Raw genomic sequence first — 18,267 nt, 5'->3', positions numbered from 1 at the left:
ATATAGGCTGGACGTAGGTGAATATGACTACATACATGATATTAATAGATTTATTATACATTGTTGAAATTACGTTACTAGAAATAGCTAGTTATTCTTTCAAATATACTTAACATTACGATATTTTTTTTAATGTTTTTTGAACTCATGTTCGGGGCAGTATTGTACTTACCCTTTCTTGTCCTATAAATATTTTATTGACTAGTTGGTAAACTTGTTAAGATGAAATCCTATTTTAAAAATAGCCCTTTATTTTACTTCTTTTTTTTATATTATTTTTTTATTTCTACTACAAATACAAAAAAGTAGAACACTGTAGTATATTTATTGACGATCTGTGGCGCGTAATTTCTCTTCGACTGCTTCTCTAGAGGCTTCGGAAAGGTCAGTAGCTTGAATATATTTTTGTACACCCACCAAAGATTTCTTCAACGCATCAAATGAACTTGAGTACAACATCTTCTTCTTAACCTAAAAAAAAATTAATTCCAACGGTTTTTTTTTTGTTGCATTCTTTTTCTAAACATTTACCTTGGCGGTGTCCGGGCACCAAGACATTAGGAAAAGTTTCTGCTTTTTTGAGCTCTCTGAAGTTCCCTGACATTGATGCATATATTCAAAATCAAACAGACCGTAACTGAAAAAAATCGTCGATTAAATTATGAAAACAGTTGTAAATAAAATTACAACTTACCGGCATTCTCCCGTACCGCATTTTTGGATATCTTCAAGAAATTGGTCGTATTCAGCATTTCGGTCGCCAACTGTTTCCACATCAATTTGTTTCTCGTCTCGGATATAAAAAATTACATAGCGATGTTTTTTATCCTTTTTAATTTCTTCGTATGTGGTTTTACAAACATCTGACACGGTAACACCTGAAGCCTTAAATAATAAACATAAGGAAGAGCTACAACTTACTGTACAATAGTAGACTTCAAATTGTTTATAAATTTATACATAAATGTTGAATACAAACCATTTCAAATGCATATACATATGTACATACATACATACATACACATATGATGTTCAGCTAAGAAATTTTCTTTATTTTTCTCATATTTTAGTTAATTGTATAGATACCTACTAACTTATCTATATTTCAAACATTGAATGGAACAAACTGTACTATGATTTCGTCTCAAAAAAGGCCGATTTTAAGTGTAAGAATTAGGCTTATATATAAAAATAGAAAAAAATGAACATGCTTGCTTGCCAATGCATCTCCTTTCCAAATATTTATTACTCTCATTAGTAAGAGTAAGCCCATATTTCTATTTTCTAATTTGAAATTATAAAAGAAATTGGTTACAATGACCTCTTTCCAAGGTCGTGGAAAATTTAAATATGCATTTTCTGATCAAATGGCGATAAGTCATTTTTATTGTCCAATTTTTTTTTAATCATCGTTAAAGAATGTATTTGATCACTCTTTGAAATTATTCTTTTACTATATATACATATGTATATGTATATATATATATCTATATATGTATATATCACTCATTATTATTTTTTTCATCGCCAAAGTATAGCAGAATGAATCATTTACTCATACCAATGCAAAATCACTGCCGCATATACATTCGTTTTACAATAAATTAAATTCCCCACCACTTTTCTCTGACAAATCTGTATCAAAATAAATTTATCAGTGTAAGTGAAAATTATTCATATTTTTTTAATCTAAATGGTGTATTAAACAATACATTTAAAGACATATGATAAAAATACTTTTAGTTGCTATACTCGTTCCGGCTTTTTGCCTTACCGGAGGAGACAAACTTTGGCACATATACTGACAAAATTTTCTCACAAGATATTAAATTTCAATTTTCATAACGAGGCTGCTTTATGATTATTTCTTTGCAGATGTATAAAGGTACAATATTCTACTTGATATTTATATTGAATTAAAAAATAATATCATCAGACATACCATTTTCTTGAATTATATGCACAAAAGCTTTGAAAAACGCTTGATCCAATTGCACCAACTGCTTTTTCAGAACGTACAAATGTACACACGAATACCGAATGGGTATATGTGCATGAGTTATCCAAAATTCATGATTACCATGTTCTTCGCAAAAAGGGTGTTTCCATTCCAATTTCTCCCGTTTCACAGCGGCACTAACCATTACTAAAAATCGATAAGTTTAAGCCACTTACCCAGAGCCTACATTAACCAATAAATGCAAATAGTTGTCAAAAATTGTCATAATATTACACTTCAAAAGTATCGAACTAACTGATGTTGCTTCTGCATTCTGCCAAACTTAAGAACTTCTCGATTTTTTTAATTTAAAACTAGAGGACCCGTCAATTTCCCCATTTCTATTAGTTAGATTATAACTATTAGTTAAAGAGATAGAGCATTTTCGTGAAGCAACTTGTGTTAGTTTACAAAAAAATTAATCGTAAAGCCTTTCGTGTGTTAATAAAGCACTGCTTTTTGGGAGAAAATGCTGTTGAAAATGGGATCAGGGAAATCCACAGTTGAAACGATATTTGTTAAGCTGGAAACAGGCGAAATGAGCACCGAGGACAATGATCTGTGCAAAGTGGGTGCCTCGCAAGTTCATGATCCAACAAAAACAACGAATCACGGATTCTGAGAAGTGTTTGAGTGCTCTTTAAAAGCTGGTATAAAATAGGATTCTTGCGTCGATAGAAACACAGCTCCATCATTTCCCACTGGAGTCCAATCGACAGTCATTCTAGTGGACTGCACATGATGAACCGGTTCTCAAGCGTGGTATCCTATGTCCTAACCCTGGTTCTAAGCTATCTCCCCACCAATTTTCAGCCAAATCGGTTTAGGCGTTCTTGAGTTATAAATGGTGTAACTAACACAACTTTATTTTATATATATAGATATACAAATATACAAATATGGTCACATTAAATATCTCAATTAATTATTTAATGGTTATTACAAGTGACCAAACATAAATCTCCAGTTGCGACTTGATTTTTTTATATGCAATTGTTACGCTAGCATGGGATAAGCCTCCTACACATTGTATATAAGGTTCCATCGAGCGTACTGTGTAAAAGATTAAACCCGACCGTCAAAAAACTGATTGGACCTGGAAAATCAACAAATGACCAAATATTCACCATGCGCCACATCTTGGAAAAGACCCGAGAAAAGAGTCTGAACTTGGTATCTTCGCAAAACTCATACGGCTGTGTAAACTGACGTGGAGCTATCCAAACAGTTGTTGCACTTGCGACTTGGCTCCCACGTTACTGTTGAGAGTCATAACTTCGAGGTTGTAGATAATTTCGTCTATCTTGGAACCAGCATAAATATCTACAACAACGTCGGACTCAAAATCCAACGCAAAATAACTCTTGCAACCAGGTGTTAGGCTGTTGGTCAATTGAAAATTAAAGTCCTCTCTCGACGAACAAACACCAAATTACCAAATTACCAAATCACTGATTAGTTACACAATAGTGCTACAAGAGATTTATGTTCTTAATGTCGAATTGTCAAATTCAACTGAAACTCTCAAAATTTTGCTTGCTGCATTGCATCGAACTTATTTATCAAAGCAAGTGTCTGAAGCAAACGTTGTATATGCATCGACCATAAGATACCCATTGTTTTGTAAGCTAATGTATGAACTGGCAACCAAAGCGAGTGCTAAATCTGCTGTCTTCAACTGAATGTCAGAAATTTGTTACGGCTTCGTATATCCCAGTGGATTCTAGGTCATACGGCTGTAATTTCTCTGACCAGACAAAAGATATTTTTTTATAAAAAAAATCTCATTGCATGCCATTTTTATTTAGTTGCTACGGTGCATGCACGCACAACTTTTCTCGCTTTGCTTGGTTCCTGAATGAATGCTTTTCTTTCATTGATTCTCTGTAATAAAAATGGGGACTGTTTTCAGAACAAAGAAATGTGTGAAAGAGGCCATACACGACACACAAGTGCGTTCGATCTATATGAAATCGTTTCGCCATACACGACATACAAATCTATTTTGCGTTCGTTATTGAAACAATGAATATGTGCGACAAGCAATCGGAAAATTGATCGTCCGCGATCTTTCCTATTCGGCGACACAAGAAAAATGAGATTTTGTGTGCACACAGCGCCATACACGACATACTTGTGTGTACACCAATCGTAAAAAATCAAACATTTTCGCGAACATGGATCGGTATGCGCACACGCCCATACACGAGTAAACCGCAATCGCACACATACCGCTCGAAAGCATATGTATGTGTGTCGTGTATGGCCACTTTGACCGAAAGCGAAGCCAAAGTACTACGTGAATCAGCCTTTAGCTTCAAATCTTCACGCTGATGCCAAAAATTTACCTCTGCAAATAGTTGCTAACTAGTCGCATTGATAGAACACCTTTATCATCGTTAATCTACATATATGAAATTAGTTTTAAAAGCTTTAGGAATGACCGATGTGTGTTAAAATGATAATTATCCGACTGTCAATAACCCTAAGAGTTTAGGTGTTACATTCGTTAGCTTGTGCTCCTTTACTCCTCATACGACCACGATAACTGCCGAGCCGAAGTTCAGAGCTGCAACCAAATCCTTAAGCCGCTGGCCAGCTGATCAAAAAAGGAAAAAAGAAATAAACTTGGTTGGCAACACACAAGACAATTCGCCGGTCGGTCTTTAAATACGGGTCACAGACTAGTGGTCGCTGGATGTAGTGAAACGCAGACTAAGAAACTTCAGATGCGTCAAAATACTGCACTCCGAATTATCACAGGGTGACTTTTGATGCCTCCGATTGATCGTTTGCATAGCGAGGTCCGCATGCTTTTTGTCAAGACACATATTGAGCTCCTATTAATATGCCAACCATAATTTGGTAGCATTTGGAGCCATTAACACCTTAACAGATTCCCTCTCAGTGAAAGGCGTACTTGAGAGTCGACCCACCACCAATTGCAGACAAAGACCTCGAATCTAGAGTAACCCTTGCGATACTTCCTTTTATAGCCCACTGCAAGCTGAACTCCGACTTATCCAGAATCGACACCGCCATACCGAATTTACATACATGATCCGATTATATGATAATTGCTTTCCTAAAATTTCACAACCAACTTTAAAACAATTTCGTTAGAGTAATGATTATTAGACATTATGTTATTATAATCGGAAACATCTTATAATAACTATAAGTAAATTTCTCAGCGACATATAATGCAGATATTAAAAATAATACAATTTTGTTAAATGATTCTTCTCAATTTTTCCTTCCGAATTTCGATGTATATATGGAACAATTTTAAAAATATCAGGGCACATATGTGGAGGCAACCATTTAGAACAAAATAGCTTAATATTGGCTAAATCCTGAGTTGATTCTGCTTTAATAACACATACAGCGCAAATACTCATATTCCAGTGTGTGTGACGAACAGCTACAACTGCAACATCTTTTATTTTATAGTGAGTTTTTAATAGTGTTTCTATTTCATCACTTGAAATACTTCGTCCAGCCCTTTTAAAAACTATGCTGTCAACACGCCCCAGTAACCTAAGGGTATTATTTTCAAATTCCACAATAATACCTGTTTTATAAAAATTGTTTTCAAAGCATATTTTAGTATCATCTTGATGCAGGTATCCTTTGAAAATAGTTTGCCCTGATACATGAAGTTCCCCTAAAAAATTGTCAGATCTGGTGTTGAAAGATACAATTTGTGCAGCATTAACAACCCCTCCATTTTCTGTATTTCCAATTGCAGCTGCAAGTATGGTTTTATCTTTAGAATTTACAATACGAATTATAGTTTGAGGAAACGGCACATTAAAAGAGTTTTGCTTCCGCTTACGCCTTATATCTTCAATATATGGATTACCTAAAATTGCTCCGGTTTCGGGTGTTTCATAATACCGGAGTAGTTTATGTCCTGTTAATTTATACCAATAATAGAAAATGTTCATTGGTAAGGGAGTTGATCCAGATATCATTAGTCGAATATTAAGCTGACAATAGGTTTTAATATACTCAACCATGCTGGGATTATTAGAAAATGTTTTGGCATATATTTTGAGGATTTTGGTATATGTTGAAGGTAATGCTGTCAGCATATTGGGTTTATCCTTTATTAGCATATTTATACCAAGTATTTTATTCCATATTTTGTCGTAATTGATATTATAGCATAAATCAATTTTTCCACCAACACTTAGCAAGCACATCATAGAGTGTACGCTATAATTATTAAATTCTACCGGCAACAAGTTTAGCAAAACATCACTTGATTTATAATCCCATACTTGTGATGTTCCCTTTATTCGCGAGAGCAGGTTTTTATGTGTTATTCGACATCCTTTTGGTTTTTTAGCTGTACTGTTATTATAGACCAACATTGCAACAGAACAAGAATAGAAGTCGTTATTTAAAGTACCTTCTATAAAAACATTACTCCCGACCGTAAGTAAAGTCTTTTCCAAAAAGTGATGATTTATGCTATGTTCTGGTATAAAATGGTGATCAATAATAATTAGTGGTATATCAAACATTGTAGCAAGCTTCTTAGCTATCTTTTCATATAGTTGTCCAGAAATTATTATTTTAGATTTGGAATCACCAATAATAAAACTTAATGTTTCAAATGGAAATTTATGTAGAAGTGGCATAAAAACTTGTCCAGACATCCAACAGCCCCATTGCGTTAATGGTAATAAAGCGTTATTTTCACAAAAAACTGCAACATTACATGATGCACCACTACCTTGGAATGAGAGCAATAGATTAACACATATTTTGCTAACATATTGTACCATATATTGGATTATACATTACATATAACTATATAATCATATATTACCGTTATTAACGTACCACATATGTTGGATATTTGAATGGATAACTTTTTTGAGCCTAAATATAGTTGTTGGTATGAATATTCAGTAGCATTACTTTTAATAGCAATATGATCTGCATGTAACAACACTTTTTTAAAAATAGGTACCACCCCACCATTTTCTTCTTCCTTTCTAAAATATTCTCTCAAATGTGTAAGGTGTTCAAAAATCTGAGAAAAAATACAATACATTTTAAAATGCTGTTAACATATTACGATCAGTATCATAGTTTTGTTAATTAGGTTGTGTGTAAAACATTTAAAAATGTCGTCAGATCAACGGTCTGTTTTCGAAAAAAAAATCGGAAAGATGGCTAAAACATGTTAGATAAAACGTCGTTAGCATCAGGATTTTTTTTAATTTAAGTTCATTAAAAGATATCATGCTATTTATTTATTGTACTAAGCAAAATTTTTAAAATGATAAAGCGGATTGGAATAACAGTTTGAAAAACTAATGACCGTATCGTGGTCAATTTCTGTCTGACTCAATAAATTTCTGTCTGTCTCAACAGCAAAAACAACAACATTTCATTTTATTAGTCTTTAATACACTTTTTCCAACTATCTTTTAATCACCAATTTGTACGTTTGAACTCCCAAACATCAATTAACAAAAAGGTTTAGGGACAAATAAATGGTTTAATGCATATTCTTAACTTATTTCCAATTGAATAAGTTTTCAATTTCTTTGCACACATTTGTTTATATAACCTTTTCGTCTATATGCGTTTTAACTCTTCATTTTAAAAATGTATTATGCATCAAGACTTGTGAACCGAATATTATTTAATTTTTAAGGCACTTCATTTATGAATTCTAAAAACTAATTATGACGAAGGCCAAATTTAAAGTCAAGAAACCGATTAAAATCCTACCTTTATATTTGTTGAAATCTTTTTTGTCACTATTATTCGCGAATATATATATTTAAACGCAATAGAACTTTTGTTTGCAAGCATTATTAGAAATTTGAAGTAAAATTCCTAAGTTCCTTCTTCTTTGGTTTATATAGGATCGAACAGAGTGTGGTATAAAAATACAAAGTATTCTAATGTGAATATTTTAAGAATTGTATACACAGTTTACACTAAAAATTTGTATTACAATATTTCCAGATAACTTCCAAAGAAATACTTAAGATTCCCAGTTCCTGTAAAATGTTGAGAATGTACCGACTATATTTTCAGCAGAAAAAGTTAAATTTTAGATGGTACGAAAATATCCATGTAAGTATTTCTACTAGGTCATAACTCTGTAACTGTGTATGTATATTTAAAAATTAAGAATTATTGTATACTAACTATGATCGAAATAATTGGTAATTTCATTGCTAATTTATTTATTTGTGGCTTCTTTGATTTGATAAAAAAGCTAAGTGACCTTTAGGGCACTTATTTGCGTAATGCCCTTTATTTCCACATTTGTAGCAAGTGATTTCATCTAAAGGCTTTGGCACCTTTGTAAAGTTGTTGCTCGACGACACATGCTCAGTTCCGTTTTTACCTTCTGTATTTTCTTTAAAATTGTACGCTTGATTTTGTTTTTGGAAGCCATTAAATTTGAAACGGTTTTCACTACTTTCGTTAGCATCAGGATTTTTTTTACACGCCGAAGCTTTATGTCCCAGTTCTCCACAAAAGTGGCAAGTTGGCACCTTTTTAAGCATAATTTCTTTTGTTGTGTCTGAAATTGGTGGCAGTTCGAATCGGGGATGCATAAATTTACAATTCCAACCATTTTCACAAAAGCCGGCCAAGTAATTACTACAAAGTACACGACGCACGTGACGATGTCTGCAATGCGGCCCGTGTCTACAAAAGCCCCGATCATACCATGGACAATCTTTTACTTTACTTTCCGGATCGATATGAAGAAAGGGACATTCCTTATTATGACACGCATTAAATCGAGAGTAAAAGTAACATTCTGGCATTTTTTTCATATCATATTCATGTAAAAATTCGCATTGATCTCCTTTTTTACATAATCCTCTTAGCCAGTGCTTGCACACTATAGTTCTATCTCCTCTAATATGACGGAAGGGGCAGGATGAGCCTTTCTCACACTCCAAACCATTTTGGGTACTCACAAATTGACAAACGGCAGCCATCGATTCTAAAAAAAAGATTTATTTAGTTAACACTTATGATTTAATTATTTACTTACTGTCCATTCCGAAGAATGGTAAAGCGACGGCACCAATTTGTTCAATCAAATCTCGTTCTATTTTAAAATCTATGTTATTGACATTCGCGAGTAAAATTTCCATTTTTGCAATTGAATATTTAGGTAGACCAACAATGAAATAAACATCTTTCACTGAATAAGATGCCACTAAGTACTAATAGAATTTCTTTTTCGAAATAATGCTGCCATATTACTACAACTATTACGTCTAATAATAAATATATGAATTTAAGACTACGTTATTTAAATAATATTTCATGGATTTACTGGAAGAAGGCTAAAACTGTTTGTTTATATTTCGCTGATAAACAATCTTGTAATTAAATTAGTCAAGCTTATTTTTATCTAATGAGAAAACGTTACCTCAAATCACCCTGCGAAATGTTCCTAAAAGTGCTTATACGTTCTCTGGTTACAGTGCAAATCATAAAAGCTCCTTCCAAACATTTCCTTAAGTACATTCTCTGGCTCATGCACTTTGCAAAAATTGAAAGCGAGTTTACTCGAAGAAAGCGTTTTTTTGCTACATTTCAATATTTTATTTATTTTATTTTTACAAATTGTGATTTCTTCTTAATGTCAGTAGATTTGGAAAACAATTTGTGCAAAAATGTCTGTACATTATAAATTCAAAAGTGCGCTAGACTTTGACACCGTCACATTTGACGGTCTTAATATTTCAGTTGGAGATCTAAAAAAGGCTATAATACATCAAAAGCGTTTGGGAAAAGTGACAGATTTTGATCTACAAATAACAAATGCTCAAACTAAAGAAGGTTTGTATTATAATATCTGGATGTGTTAATCAAGTTTTGCTAAATAACAAAATATTTTGAAAAATTCAGAAAGTAGATTTATATATTTATGGAATTGCTTGTTCCTAGTAGTTGGCGTTGTATACTGGTTACATCAGATAACGATATATCAACATTCACTGAAAAACTACTTATTAACTATAAAAATTAACTTAATAAATAATCGGCCATATATGCTTTAAATTATTAATGGCCTGAAAAAAAAGTTCGTGAGAGTTTGACCCAGCAAAAATTATTATGTACACTGAAAAATCTCCCCGCATCAGTAGGTCGTATTAGTCTTTTTACTGGCATATAAATCTTATGTAGCAAAAAATTAGTTTTACTGTTTATAGACTTCAAACCTAAATAATTAATTTCAATTTCTTTTAGAATACCAAGATGATTCTGCTTTAATTCCTAAGAACACATCACTTATTATCGCGAGAATTCCAATATCTCAACCAAAAAAGGCGTGGAATACCCAAAGTATAGAAAAAACACCGCAATCTCGAGCAATTTCTCGAGATGCAAATTCTTTAGACTTGTCAAAAATGAAAGGCAGTGAAGAAGAAAAAATTTTTGAAATGATGCTTCAAAGTACCGCTGATTACGACCCAAAAAGGTAAGATTATGATATTCTTTACATTTTTCTTTATGTTATTTCTCTACATTAAATACTACATGATATAAATTCGTTTATTATATTATTGTACCCTAAGCAGGGAATTTTTGAGGGTCTGTCCATCTGTCTGTATAACATAATCGCATGTTATCTCCCTAAATTTTTGAGATATCGATCTGAAATAACTAATTTGTCGGGACCGCTCATATCGAACCACTATAGCATTTAGCTGACATGCCATTGAACGATCAAAATCAAGTTCTTGGTCAGAAAAGTTTTTTTTTTGCAAGATCAATTCGCATGGTTTATTATATAGTAGTGCTATAATAATCCATACAAACAGCGATCAAAATGAAGTTTTTGTATGGAAACTTTTTACTACCGAAGTTAACAAACTTTCCTGTTTTTTTTCACATGGATATATTTACTATTTATACCTAAATTAAATTATTTTGCAGTTATCATAGAATAAGAGGGCACTCTCAAATTGGTGATGTTCCGCCTACATACCGATGTAACAGATGCAAAAAAACGGGGCACTGGATAAAAAATTGCCCTTACACTTTAGGCAAGGAACATAGTGACATCAAAAGAAATACGGGCATACCAAGATCATTTCTTGATAAGGATGATAAGTAAGCATGCAATTATAGATATACATAGTTTATATTCAACAACTTTTTTATCGTTCATCTTTTGGAAAAAAAGAATGCGTAACTAAAATAGTTTTAATGCCATAACATGTACCATCGGTATACTATTTTTTGTAACAACGCGTTATTTCGTAAATTAGTACAGTAATAGTGTACAATTTTTCAAAAGGAACTGAAGGTGAAGTTTTTTTAAGTTAAAGTTATTTTTTTTTTTTTTTTTATTCTAAACCACCGGTCTTTAAGTTAAGCTCATCATAATATAACAATTCGTTTCTTAGATATATGGTTAGGTGGCCTCGATGACAACCTTCATTGTATATATTTCTGAATATCTATATAATCTTATACATATGTTCTTTTACTTATTCATATTAATTATCTATTTTTAAATACTAAAAGTTGTTTTCTTTGTTTCTAAAATCATTGCAGAGAAACATCTGCCGATTTCCCAGAGACGAAAGTCTCAATTGAGAAAAAAAAGGAAATACCGGATGACTTAATATGCAGTATCTGTAAAGACCTCTTTGTTGATGCTGTTATGATTCCTTGTTGTGGGAGTTCATTTTGTGATGATTGTAAGATAATAATTAAATAATATTATTTATTCTACAAATATTAATTTTTTAGGTGTACGCAGTGCATTGCTCGAATCTGAAGACAATGAGTGCCCCGATTGTAAAGAAAAAGGATGTTCACCTGGTTCATTGATTCCAAATCGTTTTTTACGAAATTCAGTAAATGCGTTTAAAAATGAAAATGGCTATACCAATATGAAAACCAAAAAAGGTATTTTTTACAAAATAAAAACAATTGTAAAAATAAATTATCGATTCGTTTTTTTTTTTAATTCTTGTAGAAAAATCTAATAATCCTGAAGAGATTACATCAACGAAGGTGAAAGTTATTGCTGCTGATATTAACAAGTTGGTAGAAGAGCAAACAGAAGTGGCCACTCCAAAGGAAACCTTGAAAACTGACGATGAGTCGCAAGCCATAGTTGTTGAAAACAGTTCAAAGACTGAGACAACCAAAGCTGAAGAGGTGGAGTCAGATTATGAGGATAACATCACTATAATGATGCCTCCAGTGCAGGTTAAGAACTTAAATTCGGGAGCAATTGAACTTAGTGGGCGTAGTGTTAGTCATCCAAAACCCCCGGGTATAGAAAACTCACCACATCATAAGCTGCAGGTAACTCTTTCTCTAATTTCGATACATACCTTATGTACAAACGTATTTTGAAGTTGCAAAACAAATTTTCTGGGTTACCCTGTAACACTAATCTCAAAGGAAGTGAACGCCAGGATGCGATTCAATATAATCAATTTGAAACATATACATATAAAACCTATTTAATGAATAGTAAAGTATGTATGTAAATATATTGCAATTAAATTGTAATATGAAAAACATACATAATATTTACATAATATATTTAGGTCCTTAAGTTTTAGTGCAATAGCTGCAACAAAAAGGAATACAAATTTCACAAAGCTTTCTTATTTATAATGTTTGAACTGAGTTTGTTGCACGAATTAGTTACACATAGTTCTAATAAATTACATCTAATTAAGTTTGAGGACCTAATTTCTATATATAGCAACACACACTCAAAGTAATACAAATTCTTATAGCAATATTCCTTAACAATAAAATAGAATATTTCATAAGTAATATACAAAATTTATTATTAAAAAATCTGTATTGGTATAATTTGTATATAACATCCATAGAATTTCCGGCCTTGCATGCACATCAATTTTTACTTTCGAGCCCTTGATTACAAATATGTATAACAAAATATTTTTGATGTAAGGATTTATTTTCTAATGTAAATAAAATCAAACACAATCAATATGTGTACAATAATAAAGTTACTAGATGTGAAGCTATTAGAATCATACCTAAGCCTTTATATTTTAATTAAATAAATTAAATAATCTAATTTTAATTAAATAAATAAAAGATTAATGTTTTCAATTGACAGAAGATGACCATCCACTATACTGTAAATATAATTTATCAATTCTTTGGCTTATTAAAAAAAATATAAATTAGCAACAACTAATGCATGGTGTATTTGTCAGTGTGCTGATAAAGAACTTTTATTTTCTTTGTTGAAAATCTTGATAAGAACAAAAAACAGTGTATGAAATATAAGATTATAATTTGATTCGATTAATTGCACGTCCACATTCTTTGTTAAAATGAGGCTTATGATAGATGAAATGTGTTATTGATTAAAACACTTTTCTAAGCAGATCGACAGGTACATGTGGGGGTAATTGTGTATTCAAATAAAAATATTTGTTGTAATTTTGTCAATACATTTCTATTAAAGAAAGAACACAATCCAAAAATTTCAATGATATAGAACGATTCCATTGTAACTAGGAGTTGTTCATTTTAAGCACTGCGGAGTATATTGAAATTATGTATTAAAATGTAAATTCTGCCAAAAACCATCGGATACATTGTTTTATTGTATTGGTTATTTGTCATAAGATAATCGGTGAAAATTCACTCCATATGCTAAAAATACATAAAAATACATCATCCAGTAAGACTGACACAATCGTTAAATCAAATGAACGAGATGTGGTACAGCTGTGGGACACACCACTAGTGGTATAAATTAATTTCTTGTTTTTTCTAATAAGTTAAAAATTTATTAAAAAAAACCAAAAATATGTCCATATGTAATAATTTATTAATAGAAATAATTATAACAACACTTTTATTTCTAGGTATCCCCTTCAGATAGCCATAAGAGAGATAACCACCTTGGCTTAGATACTGAAAGTAACGAATGGGATCAAGATTACAAATTAGAAAGGGATTATGCAGAAGAAGATGCAAATGGTAATGTCTTTTATAAGAATTCTACAACGAAACAGATTACGCAACCTATAAATCAACCATTGCATTACGGACCAAATAAGATTCAATTACGGCCACCCAGACCGAATCATTTAATGGACGTTTATTCAGCTCCGTCAAATAGAGCTAATACTTATCAGCAGATACCACTTCCACATGTAATAGCTCAAGATACAATAGTTCAAGGGCAACCTATGTTGCCATTCGGACTATACAATCCAATGGGGCCTAGGCCTAATGTTACGTATGTATTACAATTTCAATGTATATCGTATTTTCGATTTAGAGTGCGAAATTGCAAAGTGATTTGTTCGAATATCATTGGATATTAAAAACAATTTGATTCCAAATTCAGAAATTGTTTGAAAATATATTTCTTTAAACATGTATTACAATGCGTTTAGAATTTTTTCACTCTAATGAAATTATACGCATGCAGGACATACTTATTCGTAAATATTTTACCGGAAACATCTTGAAGTCAACTTACAATTTATATCTTAGTTATCAACATCCTGTTCGACCGATGTTTCATAATGTTCCACCTGGTTTCCCACCAATCAGATGTCCACCAGCTGAGATTCATCATGGCAACAGTAATCTTGCTTCAGTTTATCAGGGAGTAGCAGCTAAAGTTGGCACTGGGTAAATATTATTGAAAGAAACATCCTGAAGAACCAAATATCTTAATTGTTTCAATGAATTTTTAGTATAATTGAAGATCCACTTGAAACTTTTAACCGACTCATGAAAGAAAAAGAACGCAGAAGAGAAGATCGCCGTCGTTCAATGGAACGTCGCCGGTCTTGGTCTAATGAAAGACACAATCGTGGGCGAGTTCATGCGTCACCATATCGCAGAATTGCTCGCGAAGTCAAGGAGAAACTTAGGCCACATGATACAGAAAGAAGACGCGATAACGGATTTGATCGTAATAAGTCAAATAGAAGGAGAAGATCTAACTCGTTTAGTGATAAAAGTTCAAGGTATATTTTGATTTTTGTAAACAATTTAAATAAATTGAAATCTTTTTTTTTATAATAGGTCAAGATCTTGGTCTAAATCGCCAATAAAAAAACGTTCCAGATCGCCTTATAATAAACGCTCTCGTAGCCGCACTCATACCTTTCAAGAAAAGTACGTTCAGCTTATATGAGATTTATTATATTAATTTTTCAAACAATTCATAAAACTTTGCTTTCAATTTGCAGGCGTGATACCGGAAAGAGTCATAATATAAGGGGAGAGGGATTGCGTTCGGAATCAACAATACAAAGGTCTAAATTTCTTAGCGCGCTTAAATGAAATAATACTAAAGTTTTATTTAAATTGACAGGCGCAGCACAAGTGAAGAAAGAATACGTTCATTACGGCAAAACAACTTGGATTGGTATTCTCATCAAGGCAGTACGATTGGCCCGTTTGAATCTGAGAGATATGCAGTTTCAAGAAAGGAGAGGTACAGTATTTGTACTCGATAATTGCAATTGTAAATAGAACAATTTTTATTACAGATTTAACGAGATTCCGGTTGAAACCCTAGAACCTCCGCCTCCTGGTTATGAACTAAATCCATCATCCAATAATTGCTCTTACCAATTTAATCAGCAAGATTATATGAATTCAAGAAAGCGAAAAGATCGCCCTTCAAGTGACACAAAAGAAAAGAAACAATTAGACTTTCGAGGTGGCTCAGATAAAAATGATGTGAAACCCCTAACGAGAAATACTGAAAAAAAGGTTAGAAGAACTCGCAGTCCTACACCAGTATCTAAGAAAAGGTCCGGTAGTTGTGATAAATTAGAAAAACACAATAGTAAACGCTCCCGAAATAATATTCTTGTTTCTCGAAAAAGTGTTGAACGAAACAAACCCGATGATTATTATAAACGTGAAAGCAGTTCTAACGAAGCAGCCAAGCGCAATAATGAAAAAAATTACGAGAAAAGTATAAACTCATCCGACGAAGCAATAGTAAAAGAAATGGCAGTTAACTGTGTAAAGAGCGAAAAACCAGAAATTTTTGATCGCAATAAAAGCCCTGAAAAACAGAAAACTAAACATGGCAGTACTATTAGTAAAGAGGATGAAATACGCTCAAATTCTAGCAAAGATGAGAAAAACTTAAGGAAACCCAAAGATAAAGATCGGAAAAAAAGAAGGAAAGATAAAGAAAGAAAGAAAACTAAGAAAGAAAAAAAAAGTAAAAGAGATCGAGAAAGACAAAAGAACTCAGCTGAATCTGAGGAACGGACAAAAGATGTATATATCTCAAGAACGCCGGAGTTAAATAGTTGCCATAACATTCCAACTGTTGGCGATATAACTTCAATTGAGGAAAATAATGCGAATGTAAATAGTTCACAATCTGTTCGAGATACCGTTGATACAATAAAAAGTAGTGATCAAGAACACCCTCAAGATAAGGTTAAAACAGACGCTAATACTAACGATACTGAATTTAGGCGCGTTGATTCAGTTTTAGATATTCTTGATTATGAGACTGAATTTGACGACTTAAATTCTCATGGTCAGCAAAAGCTTAAAAATACCGCACCCGTCCCTGAACCTTCAAAATGGGAAATTGATGATAACAATATATGTGTTGCTAGTCAAATAATAAGTTTAGGGCCCAAAGATGGCACTGATTATCAGAATGAGAAGTTATCGAATGAAAAAGTTACTAATGAAGTATTGCGTAAAGCTGAAAATGCTATATTTGCACGTGCTATTAAAGCTATATATCCTTTTGATAAAACTGAAGGAAATAATGATAATCAAAGGGTATACGGTGAAACATTACCGAGAATTGTCCCGAAAGATAAAATTAAAAACTTTGAAATTACTGTACCAACTAGTAATAGTCAAGAACGCTCTGTACAAATAAAAGATGACTCTTCACATTCACCTAAACTGATTAAGTCTGTAAAAGAAAGATTAGGAAGCAAAGTTACTACGAAATACGACTACTCTCCTGGTCGGGAAAACCGCAACAAGCAGCATATTAAAAGCAATACAGTCGGTCAAAGTGTTTACGAAAGGTCGGAAGAACGAAACAGAAATAAATTTAAAGATAGAGGTCGCGATAATCGTGATAATAGGAATAGCCGTGAAAATCGTGACAGAGGTGGGAATAAGTTTGCAACCTTATCAAGTAGAGATAGAGATCGAGAAAGAAATCGTGATCGTGATAGATTTCATGAAAACGACAAATATCGAATCAAAGAACGTGAGAGAATTCGGGAGCGTGAAAGAGGTACTACTTTAGATAGTCGACACAAATCTCCAAAGCAATCGACTCGTGAAACCGAAGTGACATCAAGAAGTAGGCCACGTATTAGAGATAAGGGCGATGATGAAGGATCACATACCACTGCAGGACCTAGGGGTAATGAAAATACAAATAGCAATTCGAAAGATAAAATCAAGTCAAAAAAATTAAGTTTGGAAGATCGGGATACAGCGGCTTGTCCTTCAAACGTAGATGTAATATATAAAAAGAGAAGCCTTTCAAAAGAAAGGAATAAAAGTGAAACTCGCACCATTAAAAAGTATTTCACTGAAACGGAAAATAGATTAAAATCGCATAACTTAAGCCCATGCAGTTCTTCCCGGTCTGCTGATACGAGCTCTGATTCCGAATCTGACGAGGATAAACGCAAAAAAAAACCTAAATATAAAAAAGACAAAAAACATCAAAAACGTTCAGAATCAATGGAATCTATTATGAGTTCAAAAGAAAAACATGCGAAGAACAAAAAGCGAAATAAATCTTCAAAAAAAAAGAAGAAAAACAAAAAATAGTTTTTCATACTTTATATTTTAAATAAGAATTGGAAATATTTAATGTATAGCTCTTATATTAGATTTTGTGTAATATTGAATAAGAATGTAATCACACATACATATGAGTGTATGGCCCAATAAATAATGGATAAACTAATAAATTATAATCGGTCTTTTGAATAACTTTAAGGGGAGCATCTGCTTTTTATCAACTCAATTTGGGGTTTAAATAGGAAAACCGCAATTATAAAAATTATATACATATGTATGTATTGATGCGAAATGGCTGAGGAGCAAAGTTCTTCAAAAATAGCATAAAGTTCATTCGCGTAAATAGCAGGTTGCATCGATTAATTCCTGTTTCATCGACCCTTATTAATGATTCAGCTATACATACATATATGCTTGTGTAAGTAGAAGGCGTGCTTCTTCTCACGAAGATATTTTTTAATCCATAAATTCAC

The 18,267-nt window shown here is 32.5% G+C and overlaps 4 protein-coding genes across 6 annotated transcripts; 1 reads left to right on the top strand and 3 right to left on the bottom strand.

Moving 5' to 3' along the window:
• Positions 1-258: 258 nt before the first annotated feature.
• LOC120772394 (cofilin/actin-depolymerizing factor homolog) lies at positions 259-2,051 on the bottom strand. Its single transcript, XM_040100985.1, has 4 exons — positions 1,943-2,051; positions 695-885; positions 532-637; positions 259-471 (listed from the first exon to the last, which is right to left on the bottom strand). Exons 1-4 carry the CDS (start codon positions 1,943-1,945, stop codon positions 325-327), a joined length of 447 nt encoding a protein of 148 aa, XP_039956919.1. The 5' UTR covers positions 1,946-2,051; the 3' UTR covers positions 259-324.
• Positions 2,052-5,194: 3,143 nt separating this feature from the next.
• LOC120771633 (malonate--CoA ligase ACSF3, mitochondrial) lies at positions 5,195-7,926 on the bottom strand. Of its 3 annotated transcripts, none has more exons than XM_040099727.1 (3): positions 7,754-7,926; positions 6,854-7,046; positions 5,195-6,743 (listed from the first exon to the last, which is right to left on the bottom strand). In XM_040099727.1, the coding sequence occupies exons 1-3, from the start codon at positions 7,835-7,837 to the stop codon at positions 5,212-5,214; spliced, it is 1,809 nt and encodes a 602-aa protein (XP_039955661.1). In that variant the 5' UTR covers positions 7,838-7,926; the 3' UTR covers positions 5,195-5,211. The 3 variants fall into 3 exon arrangements, with proteins under 3 accessions (XP_039955661.1, XP_039955662.1, XP_039955663.1); XM_040099729.1 differs by having other exon boundaries at positions 6,623-6,739; XM_040099728.1 differs by lacking the exon at positions 7,754-7,926 and having other exon boundaries at positions 5,195-6,739; positions 6,854-6,879.
• A 267-nt stretch (positions 7,927-8,193) lies between these two features.
• LOC120771634 (cleavage and polyadenylation specificity factor subunit 4) lies at positions 8,194-9,201 on the bottom strand. The gene is made up of 2 exons (XM_040099730.1): positions 9,045-9,201; positions 8,194-8,993 (listed from the first exon to the last, which is right to left on the bottom strand). Exons 1-2 carry the CDS (start codon positions 9,145-9,147, stop codon positions 8,218-8,220), a joined length of 879 nt encoding a protein of 292 aa, XP_039955664.1. The 5' UTR covers positions 9,148-9,201; the 3' UTR covers positions 8,194-8,217.
• A 332-nt stretch (positions 9,202-9,533) lies between these two features.
• LOC120771130 (E3 ubiquitin-protein ligase RBBP6) lies at positions 9,534-17,964 on the top strand. Its single transcript, XM_040098986.1, has 13 exons — positions 9,534-9,841; positions 10,253-10,484; positions 10,943-11,119; positions 11,567-11,712; positions 11,765-11,923; positions 11,994-12,328; positions 13,885-14,261; positions 14,522-14,662; positions 14,728-15,003; positions 15,062-15,154; positions 15,229-15,294; positions 15,354-15,476; positions 15,532-17,964. Exons 1-13 carry the CDS (start codon positions 9,676-9,678, stop codon positions 17,819-17,821), a joined length of 4,581 nt encoding a protein of 1,526 aa, XP_039954920.1. The 5' UTR covers positions 9,534-9,675; the 3' UTR covers positions 17,822-17,964.
• Positions 17,965-18,267: the final 303 nt, after the last annotated feature.

Source organism: Bactrocera tryoni, chromosome 3 (assembly GCF_016617805.1).
Source record: "Bactrocera tryoni isolate S06 chromosome 3, CSIRO_BtryS06_freeze2, whole genome shotgun sequence".
In the NCBI taxonomy this organism is placed as follows: Eukaryota; Metazoa; Arthropoda; class Insecta; order Diptera; family Tephritidae; genus Bactrocera; species Bactrocera tryoni.
The sequence above is the reverse complement of the archived record's forward strand: the minus strand, read 5'-3'. Positions and strand labels throughout refer to the sequence as shown.

Bases quoted from the DNA above. Each gene is read 5' to 3' on its own strand.
- LOC120771633 (XM_040099727.1), bottom strand. From the start codon at position 7,837: ATGCTTGCAAACAAAAGTTCTATTGCGTTTAAATATATATATTCGCGA. The intron at 7,047-7,753 runs GTAGGATTTTAA...ATTTTTTCTCAG, and splicing joins AGATTTCAACAAATATAAAG to ATTTTTGAACACCTTACACA. The intron at 6,744-6,853 runs GTACGTTAATAA...TCTCATTCCAAG, and splicing joins TCAAATATCCAACATATGTG to GTAGTGGTGCATCATGTAAT.
- LOC120772394 (XM_040100985.1), bottom strand. The intron at 638-694 runs GTAAGTTGTAAT...GATTTTTTTCAG, and splicing joins TGCGGTACGGGAGAATGCCG to TTACGGTCTGTTTGATTTTG. The intron at 472-531 runs GTAAATGTTTAG...ATTTTTTTTTAG, and splicing joins GGTGCCCGGACACCGCCAAG to GTTAAGAAGAAGATGTTGTA.
- LOC120771130 (XM_040098986.1), top strand. From the start codon at position 9,676: ATGTCTGTACATTATAAATTCAAAAGTGCGCTAGACTTTGACACCGTC. The intron at 15,004-15,061 runs GTATATTTTGAT...TTTTTATAATAG, and splicing joins TTTAGTGATAAAAGTTCAAG to GTCAAGATCTTGGTCTAAAT. The intron at 15,295-15,353 runs GTCTAAATTTCT...TTAAATTGACAG, and splicing joins TCGGAATCAACAATACAAAG to GCGCAGCACAAGTGAAGAAA.
- LOC120771634 (XM_040099730.1), bottom strand. From the start codon at position 9,147: ATGGAAATTTTACTCGCGAATGTCAATAACATAGATTTTAAAATAGAA. The intron at 8,994-9,044 runs GTAAGTAAATAA...TCTTTTTTTTAG, and splicing joins ACCATTCTTCGGAATGGACA to AATCGATGGCTGCCGTTTGT.